Source organism: Mizuhopecten yessoensis, unplaced genomic scaffold (genome assembly GCF_002113885.1).
Source record: "Mizuhopecten yessoensis strain PY_sf001 unplaced genomic scaffold, ASM211388v2 scaffold431, whole genome shotgun sequence".
NCBI lineage: Eukaryota > Metazoa > Mollusca > Bivalvia > Pectinida > Pectinidae > Mizuhopecten > Mizuhopecten yessoensis.
The window spans coordinates 1,407,575-1,430,696 of NW_018403543.1; the positions used below are offsets into that span (position 1 = coordinate 1,407,575).

The 23,122-nt window shown below is 38.2% G+C and overlaps 1 protein-coding gene across 2 annotated transcripts in view; it reads left to right on the top strand.

Moving 5' to 3' along the window:
- Positions 1-19,540, top strand: part of LOC110449136 (allatostatin-A receptor-like) — a 69,469-nt gene extending 49,929 nt beyond the window's left edge. Inside the window, exons 2-6 of one of the 2 annotated variants that reach the window (XM_021495781.1) lie at positions 544-665; positions 10,552-10,675; positions 12,629-12,831; positions 16,077-16,257; positions 17,296-19,540. In XM_021495781.1, coding sequence (XP_021351456.1) covers positions 544-665; positions 10,552-10,675; positions 12,629-12,831; positions 16,077-16,257; positions 17,296-17,709 — 1,044 coding nt within the window. In that variant the 3' untranslated portion in view covers positions 17,710-19,540. The remainder of the gene's footprint in view (positions 1-543; positions 666-10,551; positions 10,676-12,628; positions 12,832-16,076; positions 16,258-17,295) is intronic. The other variant, XM_021495790.1, reaches the window with a different exon arrangement.
- Positions 19,541-23,122: the final 3,582 nt, after the last annotated feature.

Below are 23,122 nucleotides of genomic sequence, written 5' to 3' on the forward strand. Positions count from 1 at the left end.
ACATGTACCAGGGTTATAATGATGTACCACGGTTTGGAATACATACTCATCCACCGGTGTCTCGTCCAAAGCAGCCATATTGGTTTGCACTTCTAAAATGCATGTCGTAAGTGCCAGTGGCAAAACACCTGAAAAGACAAGGCATGTAATTGATCAACCATGCTTTACAGGTGTAAAGGTCATCTCTAGTTCTGAGAAGTCTGTCATGTGTTATTGTGGTGAAGCATAGCAAGCCAAACACTTTTGTTTCCATGTACTTCAGGACCAAATGTATCGACCATATGAGTTTTCGTATCGTTTATATTATTTGATCAAGAGTGTACATCAATCATGTCTAATTAAAACAGATTTCAAACTATCAAGCATTGAGAGTCGGGGAATTCATTTGTTTCTGACATCTAACAAAAACATAGACATTCAATATTTCTTAACTAAAAGATTTTTTAAAGCCGGTTGTCCGAATATTATTTTTTTATGTTTGTAAAATATTTCTTGGCTAAGATTTAGGTTTGTGACAATTGACATGGCATTTTCTGTTTGCAGGGTGTGACGTTTTTCTCGTACAGTTGGCGACTGGGTGTGTTCCTTTGTAAAGCGTATGTGTACGTCCAAAATGTGTCCATGATCTGCTCTGTGATGACGCTTACAGTTATGAGTGTAGAACGGTAAGTGTTCCATGTTGTATTACTTAGAGAACGATAAGTGTTCCATGTTGTATAACATGTAGAACGGTAGGTGTTCCATGTTGTAGTACATATAGAACGGTAAGTGTTCCATGTTGTATTACATGTAGAACGGTAAGTGTTCCATGTTGTAAAACATGTAGAACGGTACGTATTCCATGTTGTAGTACATGTAGAACAGTAAGTGTTCCATGTTGTATTACATGTAGAACGGTAGGTGTTCCATGTTGTAGTACATATAGAACGGTAAGTGTTCCATGTTGTATTACATGTAGAACAGTACGTATTCCATGTCGTAGTACATAAAGAACGGTAAGTATTCCATGTTGTAATACGTGTAGAACGGTAAGTGTTCCATGCTGTATTACATGTAGAACGGTAAGTGTTCCATGTTGTAAAACATATAGAACGGGAAGCGTTCCATGTCGAATTACATGTAGAACGGTAAGGGTTCCATGCTGTATAACATGTAGAACGGTAAGTGTTCAATGTTGTATAACATGTAGAACGGTAAATGTTCCATGTTGTGTTACATGTATAACGGTAAGTGTTCCATGTCGTATTACATGTAGAACGGTTAGTGTTCCATGTTGTGTTACATGTAGAACGGTTAGTGTTCCATGTTGTGTTACATGTAGAACGGTAAGTGTTCCATGTTGTTTTACATGTAGAACGGTAGGTGTTCCATGTTGTATAACATGTAGAACGGTAGGTGTTCCATGTTGTATAACATATAGAACGGTAAGTGTTCCATGTTGTATTACGTGTAGAACGGTAAGTGTTCCATGCTGTATTACATGTAGAACGGTAAGTGTTCCATGTTGTGTAACATCTAGAACGGTAAGTGTTCCATGTTGTATTACATGTAGAACGGTAAGGGTTCCATGCTGTATAACATGTAGAACGGTAAGTCTTCAATGTTGTATAACATGTAGAACGGTAAGTGTTCCATGTTGTAAAACATGTAGAACGGACGTATTCCATGTTGTAGTACATATAGAACGGTAAGTGTTCCATGTTGTTTTACATGTAGAACAGTAAGTGTTCCATGTTGTATTACATGTAGAACAGTACGTATTCCATGTCGTAGTACATAAAGAACGGAAAGTGTTCCATGTTGTATTACGTGTAGAACGGTAAGTGTTCCATGCTGTATTACATGTAGAACGGTAAGTGTTCCATGTTGTATTACATGTAGAACGGTAAGGGTTCCATGCTGTATTACATGTAGAACGGTAAGTGTTCCATGTTGTATAACATGTAGAACGGTAAGTGTTCCATGTTGTATAACATGTAGAACGGTAAGTGTTCCATGCTGTAGTACATATAGAACGGTAAGTGTTCCATGTTGTGTTACATGTAGAACGGTAAGTGTTCCATATTGTATAACATGTACAACGGTAAGTGTTCCATGTTGTATAACATGTAGAACGGTAAGAGTTCCATGTTGTGTTACATGTAGAACGGTAAGTGTTCCATATTGTATAACATGTAGAACGGTAAGTGTTCCATGTTGTATAACATGTAGAACGGGAAGTGTTCCATGTTGTGTTACATATAGAACGGTAAGTGTTCCATGTCGTATTACATGTAGAACGGTAAGTGTTCCATGTTGTATAACATCTAGAACGGTAAGTGTTCCATGTCGTATAACATCTAGAACGGTAAGTGTCTGTGTTGTATAACATGTAGAACGGTAAGTGTTCCATGTCGTATAACATCTAGAACGGTAAGTGTTCCATGTTGTATAACATGTAGAACGGTAAGTGTTCCATGTTGTAAAACATGTAGAACGGTAAGGGTTCCATGTTGTGTTACATGTAGAACGGTAAGTGTTCCATGTCGTATTACATCTAGAACGGTAAGTGTTCCATGTCGTATTACATGTTCTTTCATTACGTGAAGGGGTCACTGACCTTCTACCATATAACTTAAGCATGCGCTACACATGAGGTAGAATAAGTTAACTTGGCGCAGGCAATACAGACATAATATAATAAGTTAACTGGGCGCAGATAATACAGACATAGCAGAATAAGTTAACCTGGCGCAGGCAATACAGACATAGTAGAATAAGTTAACTTGGCGTAGGCAATACAGACATAGTAGAATAAGTTAACTTGGCACAGGCAATACAGACGTAGTAGAATAAGTTAACTTGGCGCAGAGTAGAATAAGTTAACTGGACGGAGGCAAAAAACGACAGGCACGCTCAGCTAGCTTGCCTGACAGAGGCAATATATATCATGTAGAAAGCGTTATCTTGGTTTACCTTTTGCATATGTCTCTGATATTTCTTTGAAACAAGCAAGTGAAATATGTCGCCAATTGTCGCCGTAAGGTACAAAGGTATCAGACAACAAAAACATCAGGTAATCTAACTCTCGATTGTGGGCGGGATTTCCTTGTCAAAGAGATTTGTCCTGCATATTACACTACGTGTATGAGCGTGAAGTTCGCAGTTGTGCATTGGGACAATAGGGATGACCGCTACGTGATCCGAGTACCTCATTACCAGCCCCATCGCGTTGATACACTAGCTGTTTAATATCCCCCCTAATTACACACCACTCTGACGTGGACAGAATAAAGTAAACAACATGGGTCAATTTGGCACGTGTGCGACTTTTAGTTGATTGGGGTCCCTAGGGATCATCATTGGCCACGATACACGTATTCTACATCACGCTAATGACTTGTTTGTTTAAATATTTTGTTCCTTCTGTACTGACAAACATTGACCTGTAGTGCGTTAGTGCACATGCAAAGTTTGAAATATTCGGTGACTTGAGTGAAATATAGGTATATAACAAGGAGATATAACGATATTGTGTTAGTCTGGACCTCAGCAACCAGACTGTGTCTAGTGAAAATTTACCTTTGATATATCAGCACCATATCTGGTACGGTAATCACAAGAAATACGAAGAACAGAGACACATGTCTGGAAATATTATTTGTATTCACCGCACACTATATACCCATTTCGTTATAAATTTGAACGTAACAGAGGTCATTATTTTGTCAATGCCTACGCCAGGAGTCGAACCCGGGACCTCCGGCTAACTAGTCGTACGCTCTACCGAATGAACTAAAGAGAAAATCTCCCTAGACAAGACGGTAGGAAGCGGCTAATAGTTTACCAGAGTGACATCAAAACAAATAAATGACTAAAGTGTTCTAAGGCATTTGTAGAATACATGGAATCAGGGAAGAGGGAAAGGTGCCTTTACAACCCTTATTGTTTCTTTATCATTACCCCGATTCTCGTTTTGTGGACATGGTAATACTTTGTGTGACTTAGATTTTCATGGAAGCTGTCGTCAATGAAGGAGAGCAAATTTCTCTTCCGAAAATCCTGAGCATGTATTCTCGAAACCGTTCTGGTGCTCAGGTATGGGTACTGTACTCACTCACGCTTTCTTACTTTCTAACTCACTTAAATCATTTCAACCGAACAAAAAGTCTATTGTGAAGATTGAAAACTGAATTCCGTTTTAAGTCTCCTGAATTTTGTTTCCAAATCATTGAAAAAATAAGATATTTTGAACAATTTATAACCAGAAGAAGATATTGGGCTTCAGCACAAAAAAAAACAACATGCTTGATCATGAGAATGTTTTCATGAAAATGTACCCTGGATTTATACTCTCTGTACTCTCTGTAAGATGTTTGCGTGAAAAGCGTTCCTTTGTTCATAACATGTCCTTGTTTATTCGATTTCAAGTTCTTAATCGAATTACGTTGATACTCAGGTATTCTCCCTCTTATTTTTATGTATGTCGAATTCTAGAGGTAATTGTTGTACACTATACATGTATTCTATGCTACATATATTTTAAAGCGCCTTGTATTACTTCAAAAATAATACCGGGGCCATATACACGTTACATATTCCTTCAGAACGTTTGATTTCAGCTGTAAATTCTCTGAATAAATTAACTTACTCAAACCTCAAACTTCCTTTTACAAATTCATAACACTCAGGACTATTACACATACGTCTTTCTGTCGGAATATTAAAGTAATCGGAGACCAATTACATGGTTACGTCCGATTCAAACCGAATGGCATTGTCGTTTGACGGAAGTGGTTACCATAGAAACAGGAAGTCGTTAACAAAAATGGCTGTTTAAACGGAAAACTTGTTTCAAATGATACAATTGAGGAAACTAACCAGAAAGATAAAGTCTGATTTTCTTAGCTGTTTGAATGGAGCTGTCTGGTATACTGCAATTAATATTAAAATGATGAATTTCAATCTTAAACCAACTAACCGAAAGATTCGCTGCAGACATTAACAGAATCCCCACAGCATTATTACATTTCTGTAGTCATTCCGTGACGTAATACAGTTTAAGTTAACCTGTTACACATGTAAGAGGTTTCACAGTGCTATATTTCACCGACTAATTCAATTGCGAAAATAAATAACCATTCACAATTGTAAAACTCGTATCGAATGGACATCGTCGTGTACTTTTAGGCGGTAACTAAAGATCGCCACCGCTTTTATGACGACGCATCGGTACCAAAATGTTTTCGTTCATATTAAAATAATCTTAATCAAATTGACCGTTGCATCAGAGCCGTTCCGTTACTGTCGAGACCTAGCTGTTTTGTTGTAAGTTCTGCTTCCTTTTGCAAGAATACTTGTCGTCGTTGTAACTGATGAGACGTCAAGAGAATTTAACAGTTACATGCCGTTTCATAAACTAAAATGACAGCGAGGCAGTAGTTTGGAAGACTCCCAACTCGAGGTCGTTAGCTTATCCTTCTTTTACTGAATCCTTTGGGGTTCTGTTATTTTTACATTGATTTTGTACATAGAGGGATAAATCAACACACTTTCTAAACGGATACGACACATAATCAACCTGGCACGCACGGTGTTGTATAAAACGTCATCAGGTGCATCAAGGGCTCCATGTCGTCACACTGGGCGGGATTTACTCTGCACTAGACCGACAGCCAACAGAAAACAAATTATATTAATCCGCGCTACTTTCAGAACAAGAAAAGTGAATTGTCTCATTTACTTAATTATTACTATCCTGATACAGTAACAACCGACTATAGACAGCTTGGCAGAGTGTTATTCGGACTAAACAAAGATGGCGGCGATCCGTAACTTGTCATTTGGATGGTATGGAAATTAAAACGTTTATTAAAAATGTTATCTAGCAAAGATTCAAATAAAAATGAAGATATTTTCGTGGACACGAACGGACAACAATTTATCGGTCAATGTTTGGAAACTAAAAACTGAGTTAAGTGGAGTAAAGTTAACATTTCTGTGTGCATGCCTTACGCTGCCGTGTTTAGAGGCGCCAGCATCCACGTACAATAAAATGTATGTCGGTTGTCTTGTCATTATCTATCGTACATATGTCCGGCTACCTTAAGAGAGGGTCATTAGTACAACAGAGTCAAAGGGCCAAGGTGTCGTAGCGACGAAGGCCGAGACAAGTCGTACCTTGTGTGGAGTGGGAGGCCGAGACAAGTCGTACCTTGTGTGTTGTGGGAGCGACGAAGGCCGAGACAAGTGGTACCTTGTGTGGAGTGGGAGGGCGAGACAAGTCGTACCTTGTGTGGTGTGGAAGGCCGAGACAAGTCGTACCTTGTGTGGGGTGGGAGCGACGAAGGCCGAGACAAGTGGTACCTTGTGTGGAGTGGGAGGGCGAGACAAGTCGTACCTTGTGTGGTGTGGGAAGCCGAAGGCCGAGACAAGTCATACCTTGTGTGGTGTGGGAGCGACGAAGGCCGAGAAAAGTCGTACCTTGTGTGGTGTGGGAGCCCGAGACAAGTCGTACCTTGTGTGGTGTGAGAGGCGGAGACAAGTCGTACCTTGTGTGGTGTGAGAGGCGGAGACAAGTCGTACCTTGTGTGGAGTGGGAGACCGAGGCAAGTCGTACCTTGTGTGGTGTGGGAGACCGGGACAAGTCGTACCTTGTGTGGTGTGGGAACGACGAAGGCCGAGACAAGTCGTACCTTGTGTGGGGTGGGAGCGACGAAGGCCGAGACAAGTGGTACCTTGTGTGGAGTGGGAGGGCGAGACAAGTCGTACCTTGTGTGGTGTGGGAAGCCGAGACAAGTCGTACCTTGTGTGGAGTGGGAGGTCGAGACAAGTCGTACCTTGTGTGGTGTGAGAGGCGGAGACAAGTCGTACCTTGTGTGGTGTGAGAGGCGGAGACAAGTCGTACCTTGTGTGGTGTGAGAGGCGGAGACAAGTCGTACCTTGTGTGGAGTGGGAGACCGAGGCAAGTCGTACCTTGTGTGGTGTGGGAGACCGGGACAAGTCGTACCTTGTGTGGTGTGGGAACGCCGAAGGCCGAGACAAGTCGTACCTTGTGTGCTGTGGGAGGCCGAGACAAGTCGTACCTTGTGTGTTGTGAGAGGCCGAGACAAGTCGTACCTTGTGTGGTGTGAGAGGCGGAGACAAGTCGTACCTTGTGTGGTGTGAGAGGCGGAGACAAGTCGTACCTTGTGTGGAGTGGGAGGTCGAGACAAGTCGTACCTTGTGTGGTGTGAGAGGCGGAGACAAGTCGTACCTTGTGTGGTGTGAGAGGCGGAGACAAGTCGTACCTTGTGTGGTGTGGGAGCGACGAAGGTCGAGACAAGTCGTACCTTATTGATTACAGGCAAATATATTTGAATACATTTTGTTTCTAATTATTTGAATAATTTCACTCTACCAATTCTTTATATTATTTAACTTGTGACGGTTTCAAAACGTTTTGTTTAATAAAAGTAATGAAAAAAGTAAACATGGGCTTGTAAAGTCTAGATCGGTACATTTGTATTATTAGGTAGAATCATCGCCGATCACAGTGTCAGGAGGAATCAAAGAACGGAATACGGAACGGTATTACTTTGTGCGAAATATTACCTACATTTTGTTCAAATTTTGAAAATAAACACTATAATATGTTATAAGTCAAGACATTTGCTCATACTTACAGTATTGTTAATGAGCCAGAGTAGGAATTTCATTTTTCGGCATTTTCGGATCGTTTTTGGATACCCTTGAGTCACTTGACGTGCTAGGTCAGTTTGGCTTGGTCAAAGCACCAGTATATACAACATGCGTTGTTTTGTATACGGAATACTTTACGAGGTACCAACACGAAAAAACGAAAAAATATTTTTTCTACATGGCCTTCATGCTCTTCCATGTTAATGATTGATTAAGAAAAACTGGGAAGTCTTCTATTCATGCTACAGACCCCCTAGCTATTGCGCACGCTATCACTTACGTCCACTTAACGGGTATGTGGGTCAGTCCAACAGCGTACCGAAAATAGGTATCTGGTCAGCAGCACTTGTAACAAATATTTGTTTTGATTGGTCATTAATTAAGGAAATGGGTAAGCAATAATACGACCTCAGCTGAAACGTGTACATAATTATTTCTAAATTTATGACCACCAACATTATCATTTTGGCGCCGATCGAGCCTTTTAAGATCGTTTCAGAATTCCTTCGCGTGATTTTATTTGCTGCCAGTTATATTTTCTTTGGTCTTTTACCTTTTCATTTGCTTGATGTTTCTCACTTTTGCCAATTTTAAGACCACATTTATCGACCCTCACACCAAATTAAACTTGTTTCGTTGATGGACAATAACGTATATTCTAACGATGATCCATTTCGGTTACAAAGACACACAGGCATTTTTAGAATTATTACTACCAAAAAAATCTTTGTCGTATTTTTCTTTAAAAAAAGAAAAATATATATTTCTTGTTTGGTAACGAGTCTCCAAATTAGTATTGACAGAGGGTAACACAAAGGAAATCAAGTTCGATCAGACCTGACGAATGTACAATAGTTCTCACTTAAAAACGAACCGATTTTCTCTGACAGCATTAATATTTTACAAAGACTCCCTTCGGACTCGAGCTGTCTGTATCTGTTTAGGCGTGTCAGATACAAACACATGTGGTTAATACTACTTAATACGCTCCTGTCCGCGCCATTCAAGGCCCTGCAGTCTGTGTGGCAGATATAGGGCGAGTTCGATTACATATGAATGACGACTTTTGAAATGTAAGCAATGCAAGGGCAGTCTAACATGATATTACAACGTTGTCGCTTTAGATGTGGGAAACCGTGCATTCTCTGATACATTAGGCCTGCTTTATAAGTAACACTGTACATCTATCCTACATGTAGTGTGTTACAGAGTAAGCGGGGTTATCGAACGCACCTCGCATGACCTACTTTCGCTGTTGCCCTCCGGTGAGTGATAGTACGGATTAGTGCATTTCCAATGTTATTGGCTGCTGGGGCTAATATGTTGCGTTGTACCTCTTGCTGTATTTGTGGATTCGTTCAGGGGCATATCAATAAGGATTTGGAGAGCTCGACCCCAGTTTCGTTAGAGTGTAACGTAGGATCAACATTGATCATTCTCACAGCCATTACTCATAAAGACAACATCGGAGAGTCTATACGCGAGTTTCCAATTGTTCTTCATATCAACTCTGTACATGAAATCGCCAACTTTCACGACTGTTTTGTGGTCACTATAAAAAAAAAGTCGGTTTTGTGACATTCGTTTATAAAATGTCAAAACGCCAAAACAAAATATATACCGCCGTGTCAAAACACAGCGAAACAATTTTCTCCTTACTCTTAACATTGTTAAAACTGGTCAAATTAGCACGGGTACTGTAGAATAGGAGAGAGAAAATATGCATCGAATAATTCGGATTGTTTAGCAGTTGGTAATGAAACATTTTAATTTTGACATACAGTTTGTTTCGTTTAGTTTTAGCGTTCGAAAAAAGAAATCACCGATTTAGATTGACCAAAGTTCTAAGACAAGATGAAAAATTGTGTGTTCTCTTAATACCTCATTATTCAGCAATAATATGATTCCTTCTACTTTGCCTCATTTCACAAATGACAATTTTCTTTCGAATGTTTTAAGCAAGTCCCGTTAATTTTCAAAGTATCTTTGAAATGCGTTCAATGCAGTTCGTAAATAGGTACATTTGTAAATTTAAAGTCGCATTTGAGAACATTCAGCACATTATGCTATTGTATCAGAGTACGTGCTGGAAAATCGATCGATTTCCAGTGAAGGTGATTTATCTTGTCAGAATACGTTTAATTTAGAAATAAAGATTTTTACCTTCTTTGTTCACCACTGAAGACACATTTGAACTCTTCCAATTCAAAGGTTGGAAAAGTTCATCATGAAATTTTAGGGGTGATTGAGTTAATTTCGTTCGTCAACTCTTATCTTGTAGCCGGCGTCTCGTTGCCGGTGTGTCAATAACAAGGACCTGATGTGACATATGATATGACAATGGGATTATTGACAAAATAGATAACTTAAATTGAAAACAAGTATAAAAACTGTCAGCAGCAATGTACAGAGGGCTGGAAATGCGTCAATGCTCGAAATGAAAGGTTTAGGTTTTTATTGATACGGTAATGACAATCTGACTAACAGAGGAAGAGGAATGTGATGCACAAGGCAGAGAAAACAAGTACAACCTTGACTTTTATTAAAGCTGTTTCATATCATTAACAACTGTATTACTCATTCTGTCAATAAGGAGGGCTTTTTAAAGACGCAGGAATTTGGTACAAGGTTTTAAACGAAGGCCAAAAGAATTTGATTTCTTAGCTTAAACTGCATTTTGAACTCCAAAAGACATGAATCAAACCATAGCATCAACAACCTACTGAAGTCCTTAACCGGATAATATGGAACTTCACAGATACCTCAACTCTAAATAGTATTTACTGTCGTATTTCATTGTATTAGAAAGAACATTATTGAAATGCGTAAATGTTTGAGATCTGATATGCTTCTGGTCCTGTCTTTTAATTGTCATGGGTTTTTTTTCTCCAGATTTATGGCAATACTGTTCCCCCTGAGAGCTCGCTACATATGTACCATGCGCCATGCCCGACTCGTCATTCTCTGTATCTGGCTACAGGCCCTTGTCATGGCTGTCCCTGTCGTGTTCGGCCAGGTAGGTACTTCACTTCTGCATGTGTCATTTTCTACATACTTTATACACATCTCACTTACACATTTCAATCTTCAAACACTCAGATCATTTGTTAATTACACAAACCTTACTTACATCAGTAACTCTTTATCAATACACATCTCAATCACAACAAGAATTTCATACAAAGACGAATATAACTTACACAAGTCAACTTTCCCGCAAACATATACCTCTTACAGGAGTAATTTCCCTTTAACAAACAGGTAAATCACTTGAGTCAATCCTTACTAACACGACCTTTACTCACATGAGTTAATCTAACATACATCTCATTCGAATGTGTCATTCAACACTCGTCTTTATTTCACACCAGAACGCATCTGACACACTGGAGTCAATCCTAACTAACACATGTCTGAGTCACTCAATCAATTATCACAAACACATACATGTATCTGTCTCACTTGAGTCAATCCTCATAAACACGTCTGACTCACCCGAGTTAATCATTGCTAGTACATACACGTCTTACTGAATCGTGTCAATCCTCATGAACACACACCTGACTAACTTGAGTCAATATGCGCTTACACACAACTGACTCACTTAAGTCAATCTTCATTATTACACGGGACACCAGAAACTTGCTATATCCCTCAACACCATACTTTAACTGTATACTAACATCCGTCTGACTCGCTCGAGTCAATGTTCACTTACACATGTCTGACTCACTCAAGTCAATCATTGCTTACATAATTCTGACTCACTCGAGTCAATATAAAGTTAAAGTCACTAACAAACGGCTGACTCACTGGAGTCAATCATCGCTTACGCACGTCTCACTCAATCATAAATCACAAACACATGTCTCACTTATACGAGTCAATTATAACTACCACACAAATGACTCACTCGAGTCAATCATCATTAACACTCAATCGTGCTAGCCTGTACACCTTTCACACACAATGCCTACGGCAATTACCCACTCCCTGGAGTTACACATACCCTTGACTCAAACCAGTCACGCGTACTGGTCTTTGTTTAATTTTGCGTTAGGACGGCTACTTTTCATTTTCCTATGGGAATATAAATAGGATATATAGACTTTTGACTTAGGTCCATGTAAGTTCATCCTTACACAGACATTGTATTATCGTTGTATATCCTTGTGGAATTGCGCTGAGACATCTTGTATTTCTTCATTATTCCTCACAGAAAGTGTCGTAAGCGTCACATTACATGGTTTATGTTGAAATCACATTGTTTGTCTGCAGAAAAACACAAGTGCCTGTCGGCTTTGAAATTTGACCGCAAATTTTAGATTGCTTTTAGATAGTTTCCAGACAGTTCGGTATAGCGTTTATCTGCTATACGACAATTGGATTTTAAAACTGTAAGTAACACAACTTTCATCGGTATCATGTCGGAAAGTTTCCGGAAATTATACACTAATAACCACACATTTAAAAGGAAGAATAAAAAACACTTAAGCATGCGATATACACTTGAATAGGTACGCAGACGAAACCGTATAAGAATAAGATCAATAATATAAAAGTTCTAGTTTCAGATATTTGTTTGATATTTTCTGTGTTGGTAAGCAGAGTTATATGGAGCCAGACATTGAAGGTTTTCGCCTTTATCGGTTTTAGGAGGCAAGGTCAGAACAGTAACATTGCTGAAATTAATGACAAACTTGACGATACGGTCAATTCAAACGTGAATTAAAATTTCCTCGCCAAACCTTTCTTACAATTTCTTTAGTGTATACAATTTATCAAATAAACAGACAAAAAAATAATGATGTGGACAAATCAATTTAAACTCGGGAGATGGTTAGGTGTATTGTCACATTAATCCATCGTCGGATTACCACGGTTGATTTCGCTGAGTGAGTACCGAAGCGAAATCAACCGCGAGTATATCCGACAATGACATTAATCATACTCTCATCTTTCCTTACAGAAGCATACGATGGTTGGTTCGACCCGGAAAGCGTACTGGTGCCGAATAGACTTCGCGCAGCCCTTACATCATCAGGCATACGAGCTTTACATGCTCGTCATCATTTTCATCATCCCAGTCGGCGTAATGGCCTTTACCTACACGTGGATATGTGTGGAGATTTGGTATGTCGTGTCCAAGCGGGCGGTCATGCGCTCCGGCAGGTATGTCATCATATTCACAAACTCATACATAGTTGTGTAACCAATCAGAACACATGTAACATTAAACAATAAATATATATATGTATATAGCCAATCAAAATACACGGAACATGGAACAATGAATACGTCTGTACAGCAAATCAGAACACGAACATCCAAGAACGAAAGGCGAGTTGTCTTCCATTAATCTTGATTTGTCTACATTGTACATTAAAATGCGAGCGGAGTCTCCTTCATAAGTGTATAAGGTCATTTTTACAACTCTCACAAACGCAGACTGGAAAAGTTTTCTCTGTAGTGACGTCACATCTTCTGATGCGACCCGAATCCCGATATAGCACTATCGAGAAACAAGTTCGGTTCTTGACAACTACTTACAACGAATATCTTCCTTTTTTTAATATACAAAGAATCAAGACCCTATAGATAATCAATGTGTTCATTTGTAAATGATGTTTATACGTTTTAAAATTTTAATGACCTCCTGTTGTTATCACTTTGACGTTGCTTTGTCAGCGTCAGGTCATTTATAATTGAAGACGGTTTACATTATATTGTAGTATGGACTACGATAAGTTTTGTGGCTGAGGCACATCCGTAAGATAAATACTAATCCCGGAGAGTAAACACTAATTACGGGGGTAAAAACTAATATCAAGTGTGTTTTAACGTCAAACATAACAGGTCTATCTAGTGCTGAGGATAATTATGTAATGTTCTATCAGTAAATACTTCACTACCGCTGCTATAATAGACTTGAAGGTCAAGCGCGAGTCTTTACAGAATAATTCCCAAGATATATTTATGTTTAAATCATTGGCATACACATCGTTCCTCAATAGATGGTTTAATTTTGAGCATGATCAAATACGACTAGGCTGGGCAAGTTTTCACACAACAGCTATCTGACTTGATGCCTAGTTAGATAAGTGGTTGAGTGTCAACCGTCGATCTCAGTGCATCCTCGATATCCAGGGGTTACGCTCACGTTCGCTCTCTACACTCCTGGAATATTTCATGGCAAAATTGAAGGCTCGATGTGCGCCACCTTGTTGATGAGACAAGAAGACTAGTTCGATCCTTTGATACAGATCAAAAGAATCTCGCGGTCACGTAACGGTAAAAATTGACAGGCTTTGAAGTCGGGTGTCTCTCCTTTGTAATCAGGACGGGTATCAGCCTAGCGATTTTTTATTTTTTTTTACCCGAGACCAATCAAACAGCTATCTTCGTGCCTTCAATTTTGCCATGACATATTCCAGGGGTGTAGAGAGCGAAAGTACAATGTAAGCGTAACCCCTGGATATCGAGGATGATCTCAGTGATACCCAAGACAGTTTTGCCTGAGCGTATAAACTGGGTAGTCTTTAATACCCGACAATTCAATCCTTTGATCGTAAAGGCAAAACCTCCTCATAACAATAACTGCAAAGTACTTGCAGATGATTTATACAAATGAGTTACTATTCTGTAGGTCACTGCATACATATATACAAATGTGTTATTTCTGTTGACCCTTCCAACGTAGATCGTCGTGTACATTTTCTTTGGGAAGATGTGTGTTGTTCTTTTTTCCTGAACGGTGCTCACAAATGACACAGTCCGCCTGCAAGAAACAATCCAAACAAGAAAGTATTGTGTACGTCATGCTATACTAATATCAGAGGGAAATACCAAGATTTTTTGCAAAACCTGATTTTTTTTAATAAGTATTTTGATACAATATTTGTATTCATTCTATCGGTCTACCTTGTAAATCTGTCTTTCATTATAAATTATTTCGATCTTTTTTTTTTCAAGCCGACTCATATATACCGTCAAATGCATATAGTCGTGTAACATTTACGATTTTAATACAATTTAGCTTCAGCTAACCTTATACTCATGTCTGCGCTCTCGACTGACTTCCGGAAGCCATTATTACCACGCTCTCGTCTGGTTTTCAAATATAACCATTACCTCGCCTCTAGTCTGACGTCCAAATGTCATCAAGACATTGTCTTCGTCTGATTTCTGAATGACTTCGTTACCAAAGTCTCGTGGGCATCCGATGTCACGACTATCACGTTCATGTAGCACTTTAAAGATGCTGAATTCACATATATATGATTCCTTTCCTATTACCAGCGTTCTACATGTAGCTTTCCTTTCAATTTCCAATATCATTGTTACCGCTACTTCGCCTCTCTTTCAAATGTCACCAAGACGACGCTAACTTCACATTTAGTGCGCGTTTTGTTACACGTTCATGTACCACGTATTTCCGGCTAAACAATAATTGTAATAGAAATACAAAAAGTTGCTATTGAAACATTCATTCTATAGTACCTTGTAGTTTAATTTTGGGATGGTTTAAAAAAAATCATACCAGAAGCAATATATATTATGATAGTATCCAAGTGTTTTCTGGTTGATTTGCAATTGCTGAACATATCTTTTAATTGAGACACGAAAAAAAAAAACTAACGAAAATTCACTTCAATGAATCAATGATCAATCACTTCACACTATACGCGTTGTTAAACGTTTAATTTGGAGCTGAATGAAATGGTAAAATAAGTGTGATCGCTTGACATCGTCGTGATGAGAAGTATTACTGATGTACATTGTTGTGATGTATGGTGGCGGCTTAGGGCCATATTACAAAATCTCGTGATTTCGCCCGCTCGACCTAAAGGCGAAAACGTGAAAAAAAGGCCACGGCGAGATTCGCTCCCTTCGCCGTCGTCTTTTCCCGTTTTCGCTCACTCGCCGTGGATTTAAAGCTTTCGCCTTTAGGTTGAGGGGCAAGATTCTTAGATTTGTAATTTGACCATAACCGGTCAAAAATCGTTTATAAAGTGTTCAAATGTGACAGCTGAGTTGTGTCCAAGGCATGGCTATTAATGTGAATTGAGGGTGTGACAAATGAAGTCGATCGGATATCGGGAGCATTTACACAATGAAATGCTAATTCCATTCTGGAATGATCGTTTCTTTGTAAAGGTTAAAAAGACAGTTATACAAAATATGATATTACAGAACTGTAGTTTTAATAGGATGTCTATTCAATAGAATGTATTTATCCCAATCTACCACCAAACCACCACACACACAAAAGTGAGAAAAAACAACCCAAAAATACATATTCACCTAAATTCCCCAAAATCCAATTGTCAAAATCCGGCTGCCATCTTCAGATCATTCAAAAGTGTTTAAAGTAGCCAGTCGTTGTAAACCTGTGGATTTATTCTTTGTTGTTGTAGTGAGTGCCAGTATAAAGAAGCCCGGTCTTCCACATGTACGTCATACACGATGACGTCACAGAGATCCTCATCTAATGTATACCCAACATCCGGGGACTCGTCACGACGCTCCGGGGACACAACAAGACGTGTTCCTGCCAAAAGTACGGACGACACGCGGACACGTAAACAGGTGACGAAGGTTAATAAATTAGTTATAGCGATGTCTGCTTGCATATTGCACATCTACAGGTACATCTATATCGACGATTTGACAGTGTAGCTATTCCGTCTTTGCGTATTGCAGAGTTATCTTCTCTTGGGAGAAGGTATTGATTGTTACGTCATTGGTCTGTGTGAGAAAATTACGTCGTTTTCTCAAAAATTGATGACGTTACTCTCACAAACAAGTGACGTAACAATCAATACCTGCTCCCAAGAGCTCCCAATAAGCAAAGACGGAATAGAGGATCCTACATGAATGTCCATGTCATACGAAATTTATTTAAAGAGTTTGATAAATTCAATACGACATGGACATGTATGTAGGATTCCAGTTATCACATAACATTCATAATTTGAAAACAAAATTTCAACCACAATTCTGTGTTATCAGCTTACTCTATATGTAGGTCAAACCAAAGTAGTCCGGTTATAGAGTTGTCGTCCTGCGCAGTGCAAAGTAGTTCCAGATGTTATTTTTAGTAATGAAAGGTTAGAAATGCAATGAAAATAATAATGATCGTGACGAAATAAACATTTCAAATTCATTTTATAATACAGTTAATATATCATGTGGTAGAGTAAATAAAAGTAGTACCAGTAGTGGCGTAGGAATATGTTCCCACGGTGTTGGCCAATCGCAACACATTTATGTTTTATTACACGTGTGTAATACTATATTTATGACAGGCTTAAAGGGTCAGTTATGTGATAAATATATTAATGTTATTTGATCTTTCAACATTGAAGAACATTATTATTCTTGAGACAAATATATCACTTTGCTTATATACCGTTATATTTTAGCGACCACTTTAAACACTGAGGCACATTCCCTATAACAGCACATAATGGGAGCCCGATACTGACGCCGTGTAACTGTAAGCGCTTTATACAATAAGCATAGCCATTAGAGTCAACAACTTGAAACTACGGTTTTCATTAGTATAACTATATATGTTCATGTTCCCTGTAACTTTTCCGGAGTTCACTGACGTCATTTTGTTTTTGTTCTCAGGTCATCATCATGCTCATCATTGTGGTGTTACTATTCGCGGTGTGCTGGGGTCCGATCCTCATTAACAACGTCCTCGTGGCGTTCGGGGTTCTCGACGAGTTCCACACGGACTACCTAAAGCCCATGCGCCTCGCCTTCCACCTTATGTCATATGCAAACAGTTGTGTGAACCCGATTGTTTACGGTTTTATGTCTAGGAACTTTAGGGAGAGTTTCAGAAAGGCGTTATCCACTTGTTGCAAAGGAAAACGGAAGTCGGTGGCAATTCTCGATATGACGAGAACTTCTATTTTGAAATCGAGCAACGGAAGTGACGACAAAGACAATGGCTTCACTGCGTCAGAGACAGCTTTCCGTTCACCATCTAAAGGGTCTATAACAATAGAAAGCAAACAGATGGACAGACTAGGATAAAGGCGGTATAACGGACGAATGGACACACGCTGGTAGTAGACATTTTCGACGATACTTGAGATTGAATACAAGTTAAAAGCAATATAATTTAGTAGGTTGATACTTTGTGTACAGCAATCGTCAGGTACTGGAAACTACTGTACATATGTGTATATATGTATACATGGGTAAGGTAGATGTATCTGGGAATTAAAAATAGAATTGAGTTAGTCTTAAAAAAAAAAAAAAACACTGGCAAAAAGGTGTATCATATTTGTATTTTATTAGCATTGGGAAGACAGTTACATGTAAGATTGTGGAAGTCTTCATCATGTCTGTGTAGATATGTCGTCACATAGACTCGTTTATAAAAATACAACAACGTTTCATATGTAATTACTACTCATTTCATTATAAATCATGTCAGGAAAAGCACAAATACCTCTGATAAAATCCCAAACTTCAAACTTCGGCTTTCAGCTAAGACATTAAATAAAGCACAAAAGGAAAACAATAACTAATAAAACGTAAACTGGTTATTAAATATTGGGTCTAAATATGTGTCTAGCGATTTCATGGAGAAAAAATGACTTGAAGAGTAAGTGAAGTGATGGACACTCTGTTAAATTATGCTGAGTAATCACTTAAATGTGAGTCCACGAGATGATTGAAAGAGACAGTACATGTAGGATAATTATATTACCGTCATGATAAACTCTTACTCGTGGCGTACAGGTCAGTTCCGCAGGGGTTCTGATTCACAAATGCGTTTGACATTTACAATACGTACATGTATGTGTGGTTTTTTAAAAAAGAATTCCAAGTACGCTGATCCTGTCAACTGTCTATTATTACCTTGAATTTGACCTTATTTAATGGGGATTTTTTTCACAAAATTTCAGGTGTTTTTTTTAACGAGTGATATAAAAAAAAAATGGATTATATTGAAAAGTAAAATGAAGAAAAAAATTTGAATAGATTTTTTTTATACAGGGAAAAAATAAAGTAATAACCAAGTAAACGGCAACAACCGAACAGCTTTGTTATATCAGTGTTCTCAGTTTATAAAAGAGTCAAAAGATAAATAAATGTGTCGTAAATGATTTCATTTTTTTCCAAAAAAATATTGATAGAATTATTCCTTTCATCGCAAAGAAAGAATTGTGGCTTTCAAAAAACGTATTTCCTTAGAGAAAACTAAATGAACACATTTTAATATATTTAATAAGACCATTTCTTGATGATCAGAAACGTATTGAAAACTTCCATAAGATTGCAAAGTATGAATAAAATCGGTTTTAACAGTTAAGTAAAACAGCCACTTGAGGTTATCGATTATATCATGACACATATTTTCTTTAACGACATTTTTATTTAGTGCCGTATATTACGACATATCCTATTAACTACATCTATAGTGTCGTAAATGGGACTGTATCTATGATTTTGTATGTGAAGGGAGCGTATCAATTGCTAGGGTAATATAATCAAAATGAAGTTTGATGTAAGTTTTTATTTCTAAAAGTGTGAAGACATAGTTGCATGTACATGGTACATTTTTCCTGTAGCAGACGACCAAATAGGTCCATTCTCTTTAGGTGTGAGCGGTTGATTTTCATAGTAAGGCTTTTGCAACTATTCAACTAAGAAACCAGGAAAACATTAAAATGTAACAAAGACAAGAAAAAATATGTGTTAAACACTTTTCTTTGTAAGAAAACTATATATTGTATATTGTTATAATGACAGCGAGACAAAGGTTGCATATCTGTATAGACATTGAAAATAATGACAAATAGGTTTTGTTGAAATGTAGTTGATTAAAATTTGTAACATAAAAATGAAAAAGCAATGTATCTGTTGTTTTTAATCTCATCTATACACATACGGGTAGCTGTTGTTATCATGTTTATCTCGCTTAAGTCAGTAAACTCTCTGACTACTGAGTAATCTTTTACAGTGTGAAATATATGGGACCCTGTATTGCATGGTCTGAAAACTGGCTGAATCACAATAGCAAGATTCACCAGGTATGTATACCAAATGCTGCGATATGACCATTGGTTATGCTTAATTTTGATCAATAACAAAAAACAAATCAAAGAAATGGACAACGTTGAATGTCAATTTGTGAAAATTTGGCTTTTAATACAACAATCAAATGCTACTACATGAAGCTTATACAACTATCATCGGTGTTAATACTTCTTAGTTGAAATAAGGGATGAAGCAAGAATTGCTAAAAAAAACTCGTCTCGCGAAAGTTTGACAGAACAGTAAGATTGTGTAGGCTGTGGTGAGGGAGATTGATTTGTTGTGCATTCTGTCGCAAAGTGTCTTTTCTCCCCGCAATTGAAACATGATCTTAGCAATCTCGTATTGAAGGAGATGACCTTTCGGATGTCCTTGACCTAGAATTCTTCCTATACTTTGACATCCTCTGTGAAATCTGCGTGATGGCCTCTTCAACCTCCCGTACGCTCCCCTAGTATTACGTGACCTGTATAGATAAGATATATTGCGATTTTCAGGAACCAATTGATGGAGGTAACATGTACATGTCATCCTCTTGTTTCTTTTCTCTCAAAAGAAACATGTCCTGCAAAAGATCTTACTACAGAGACGAAGACATATTGGATTGCCTGATCCAGATTGTTTGGATTTTTGTTTTCATGGCATTCAATTCAACTCTCTTCTCTAAGCAGCCATTAAGGAATGTAAACACTCTCACCGATTGGATAACCTCATCGGCAGCGGAATTATGTTACCCCCTCCTCCCGAAACTCCTCCTCGCAGCCTCCAGCACCCCGCCCTCTCCACATACTCATCTAATGGGCTCATCAATGTTCTGTTTTAGAGAGTGCAGTTGAAATCTAATGAAATGGGGCGACCGACCCTCTTTCCAAGTGAGCTTCTTGCACAGTTGTATAAATCATCCTGTGTGCTTGCTCTAGATCTTTATATATCTGCAATGTAAAGGAACATGACGAAATACGGTTTTGGTCCTCCATGTTTCTTCTCTGGGCTGATAAGACACTTTCTGTTTTCTGTGGTATACTATTAATACATTTCCTGGTTTCTGTGGCGTAGCTGGAAGTCGTTTTCTCATTATGTCTCTACCAATTGGATTGAACTTTCACGGACTTTTCCTATTCACTGTCCTACATACATGTATCTTCTCTTGTATTTCGTTGTGTATTTTTAAGTTTCTCTTTTCTCCTTCAAAAATGATCAATTGATTTGTCTTGCTTACTTTCCATTTCCCTTTATGAAGCCGGCAAATTCCCATTCAAAATTATGCTCCTTCAATTTTTTCCCTCTCCATAGCCCCAATGATAACAAAGAAACTAAATCACAATCACAGCAAAGCAAATAAACTAGAGGAAGAATTAGCCCCAGCATTGATATGAAACAGAAGCTGTAATCTCACAACGTTCCTAACCAAAAACCCTGTAGTTACAAATAAACTACAATGGGTACGTTTATCTTGACATTTATCAAAATATTTATATCATTCTAAATTTAATTTGAAAGATTTGAATTGTCAGGTATCTTCAAAAATGTAAATCCTTTTATTCAAAAACCGATCGATACGCTTTTAAAATATGACAGGATTCTTAAAATCGTATTGGAAATTTGGTGTGCTTTTTAGGAGGGTGATATATTTAATCCCTTGAGGTCATGGCCACGGACGGAACGTCTGCACTGGTCGGGGTCTTGTTACGCTCCGACTATTTTCACATTCGATCAGAAGTGCAGGTTAAATCATAAGTCAGGGGAATGCTAGAGACGGGGATCTTCCGGGTTCTCTACAGAAACAAACACAGACGGACACAAATCTGATCGGGGATTTGTTTGGAAGAGTCCTTTTAGTTTCATTACAAAGGTTGAAACTGATCATGGTCATGGGGACGCTTTGTTCATGTAGAGATAGGATACAGGCTTGACACAGACGAATACAGACCAGTGTGGAACTGTACTTGTCGAACCGATTTCTGGACCACTCTAAAATGTAACGAGGACGATTGGCCAGTCTCCCCGAGAGATTAACATTACCGATAACTGCGTGGCAATGCCAAGATTCTGTGATATGTTTGGGTTTATGTAGGGGGTCAAGTTCCGTGACCAATTGTCTCGAAACTTCAAAAGAAAATAAATCGAGGTTATTTGATCACATTGTGCTATCTATTTCGGTACTTTACTCTTCTGACCTTCAATCTGTTCTGATTTGTTCGAAGGAGTAGGAAGATAAAACTCACGTGCTGGAGGCCGGTCTAATGCCGACAGAGATCACATACTCTACACATGGATCGATCGTCCAAAATCGTTAAAAGAGATGATTGTTTTAAAATACCAGCAGAATCGGTCAGCAGATCATGATACATTACTATAGATTCTAGTGTTTTATTCTTAACGTAATAAAACCATAACTCCATTTCCCATGTAAAAGGTACCTTAAATACTAATAAAATAGCCAAACCATTGTTGTTCCCCGGACACATTTGCCGTTGGGTAAGGCTGGCTCTTTGTATGATAATATTTCATTTCAATATGACGTCATAAAATACCACACAAGACAATAACAATGACATTTCTATGCTCATAAACTGCAATTTTCAGAGCAGAGAAGTATACAATGGTTACATCAAACAATTACTTCAAAGTTGTATACACATTAATATCTAATATCTAACGCATCAAATATATTATATATTCACTGTATTAGCAAAGAAGTAATAACGACAGTGCACACAGAGAATATTGTTTATATTTTCGAGGCGATCCGCCCCTTCCTGGAGACAGAATCATGAGCAATTACATAGAACAAACAACTGTATCAAAGAGACAAACAGTTACCAAGAAACATTTCTACGAATTACTACAAATTAAAATACATAATATAATCTATTGCTGTCTGAGGAAGAAGCGGATTGTCTAGAAATTAGACAAATTCCTTCGTCTGCACTGTCGTTATTATTTCTTTGCTTAGATATATATGTATACACAGTTGAGTGAGATATGAAACTTGCACGTGTTTCGTCTGCGTACCCAGTTAGTTTCATATTGGAGTCTATGATTCCTTCATAATAGACGTGGAAATAAACTTGCACTCTCTCGATTTAATTTGTGTTTTTTTATGAATGGTTCAAAGCAATGTTATAATGGTACGATAACATCGTGACGGGTTGTTTACATGTTGTTGACAGGAAATTCAAACAGTATGTAAATAATAGCCATTTTCAAACAGAATATAAATGAAACCATTTACTGTTTCATTTACATTTACTCATGTCCATTAGGCTGCCGGCGGGAGGCGGCCCATTTTCTAAGTGTTCGGAATGTTATCCACTCGGAGTTAGGGAATTGTAGTGCAGACACGTGGATCACGATGATGTTGATAAAATACACTAGAATTACTTCAACATTTTAAAAA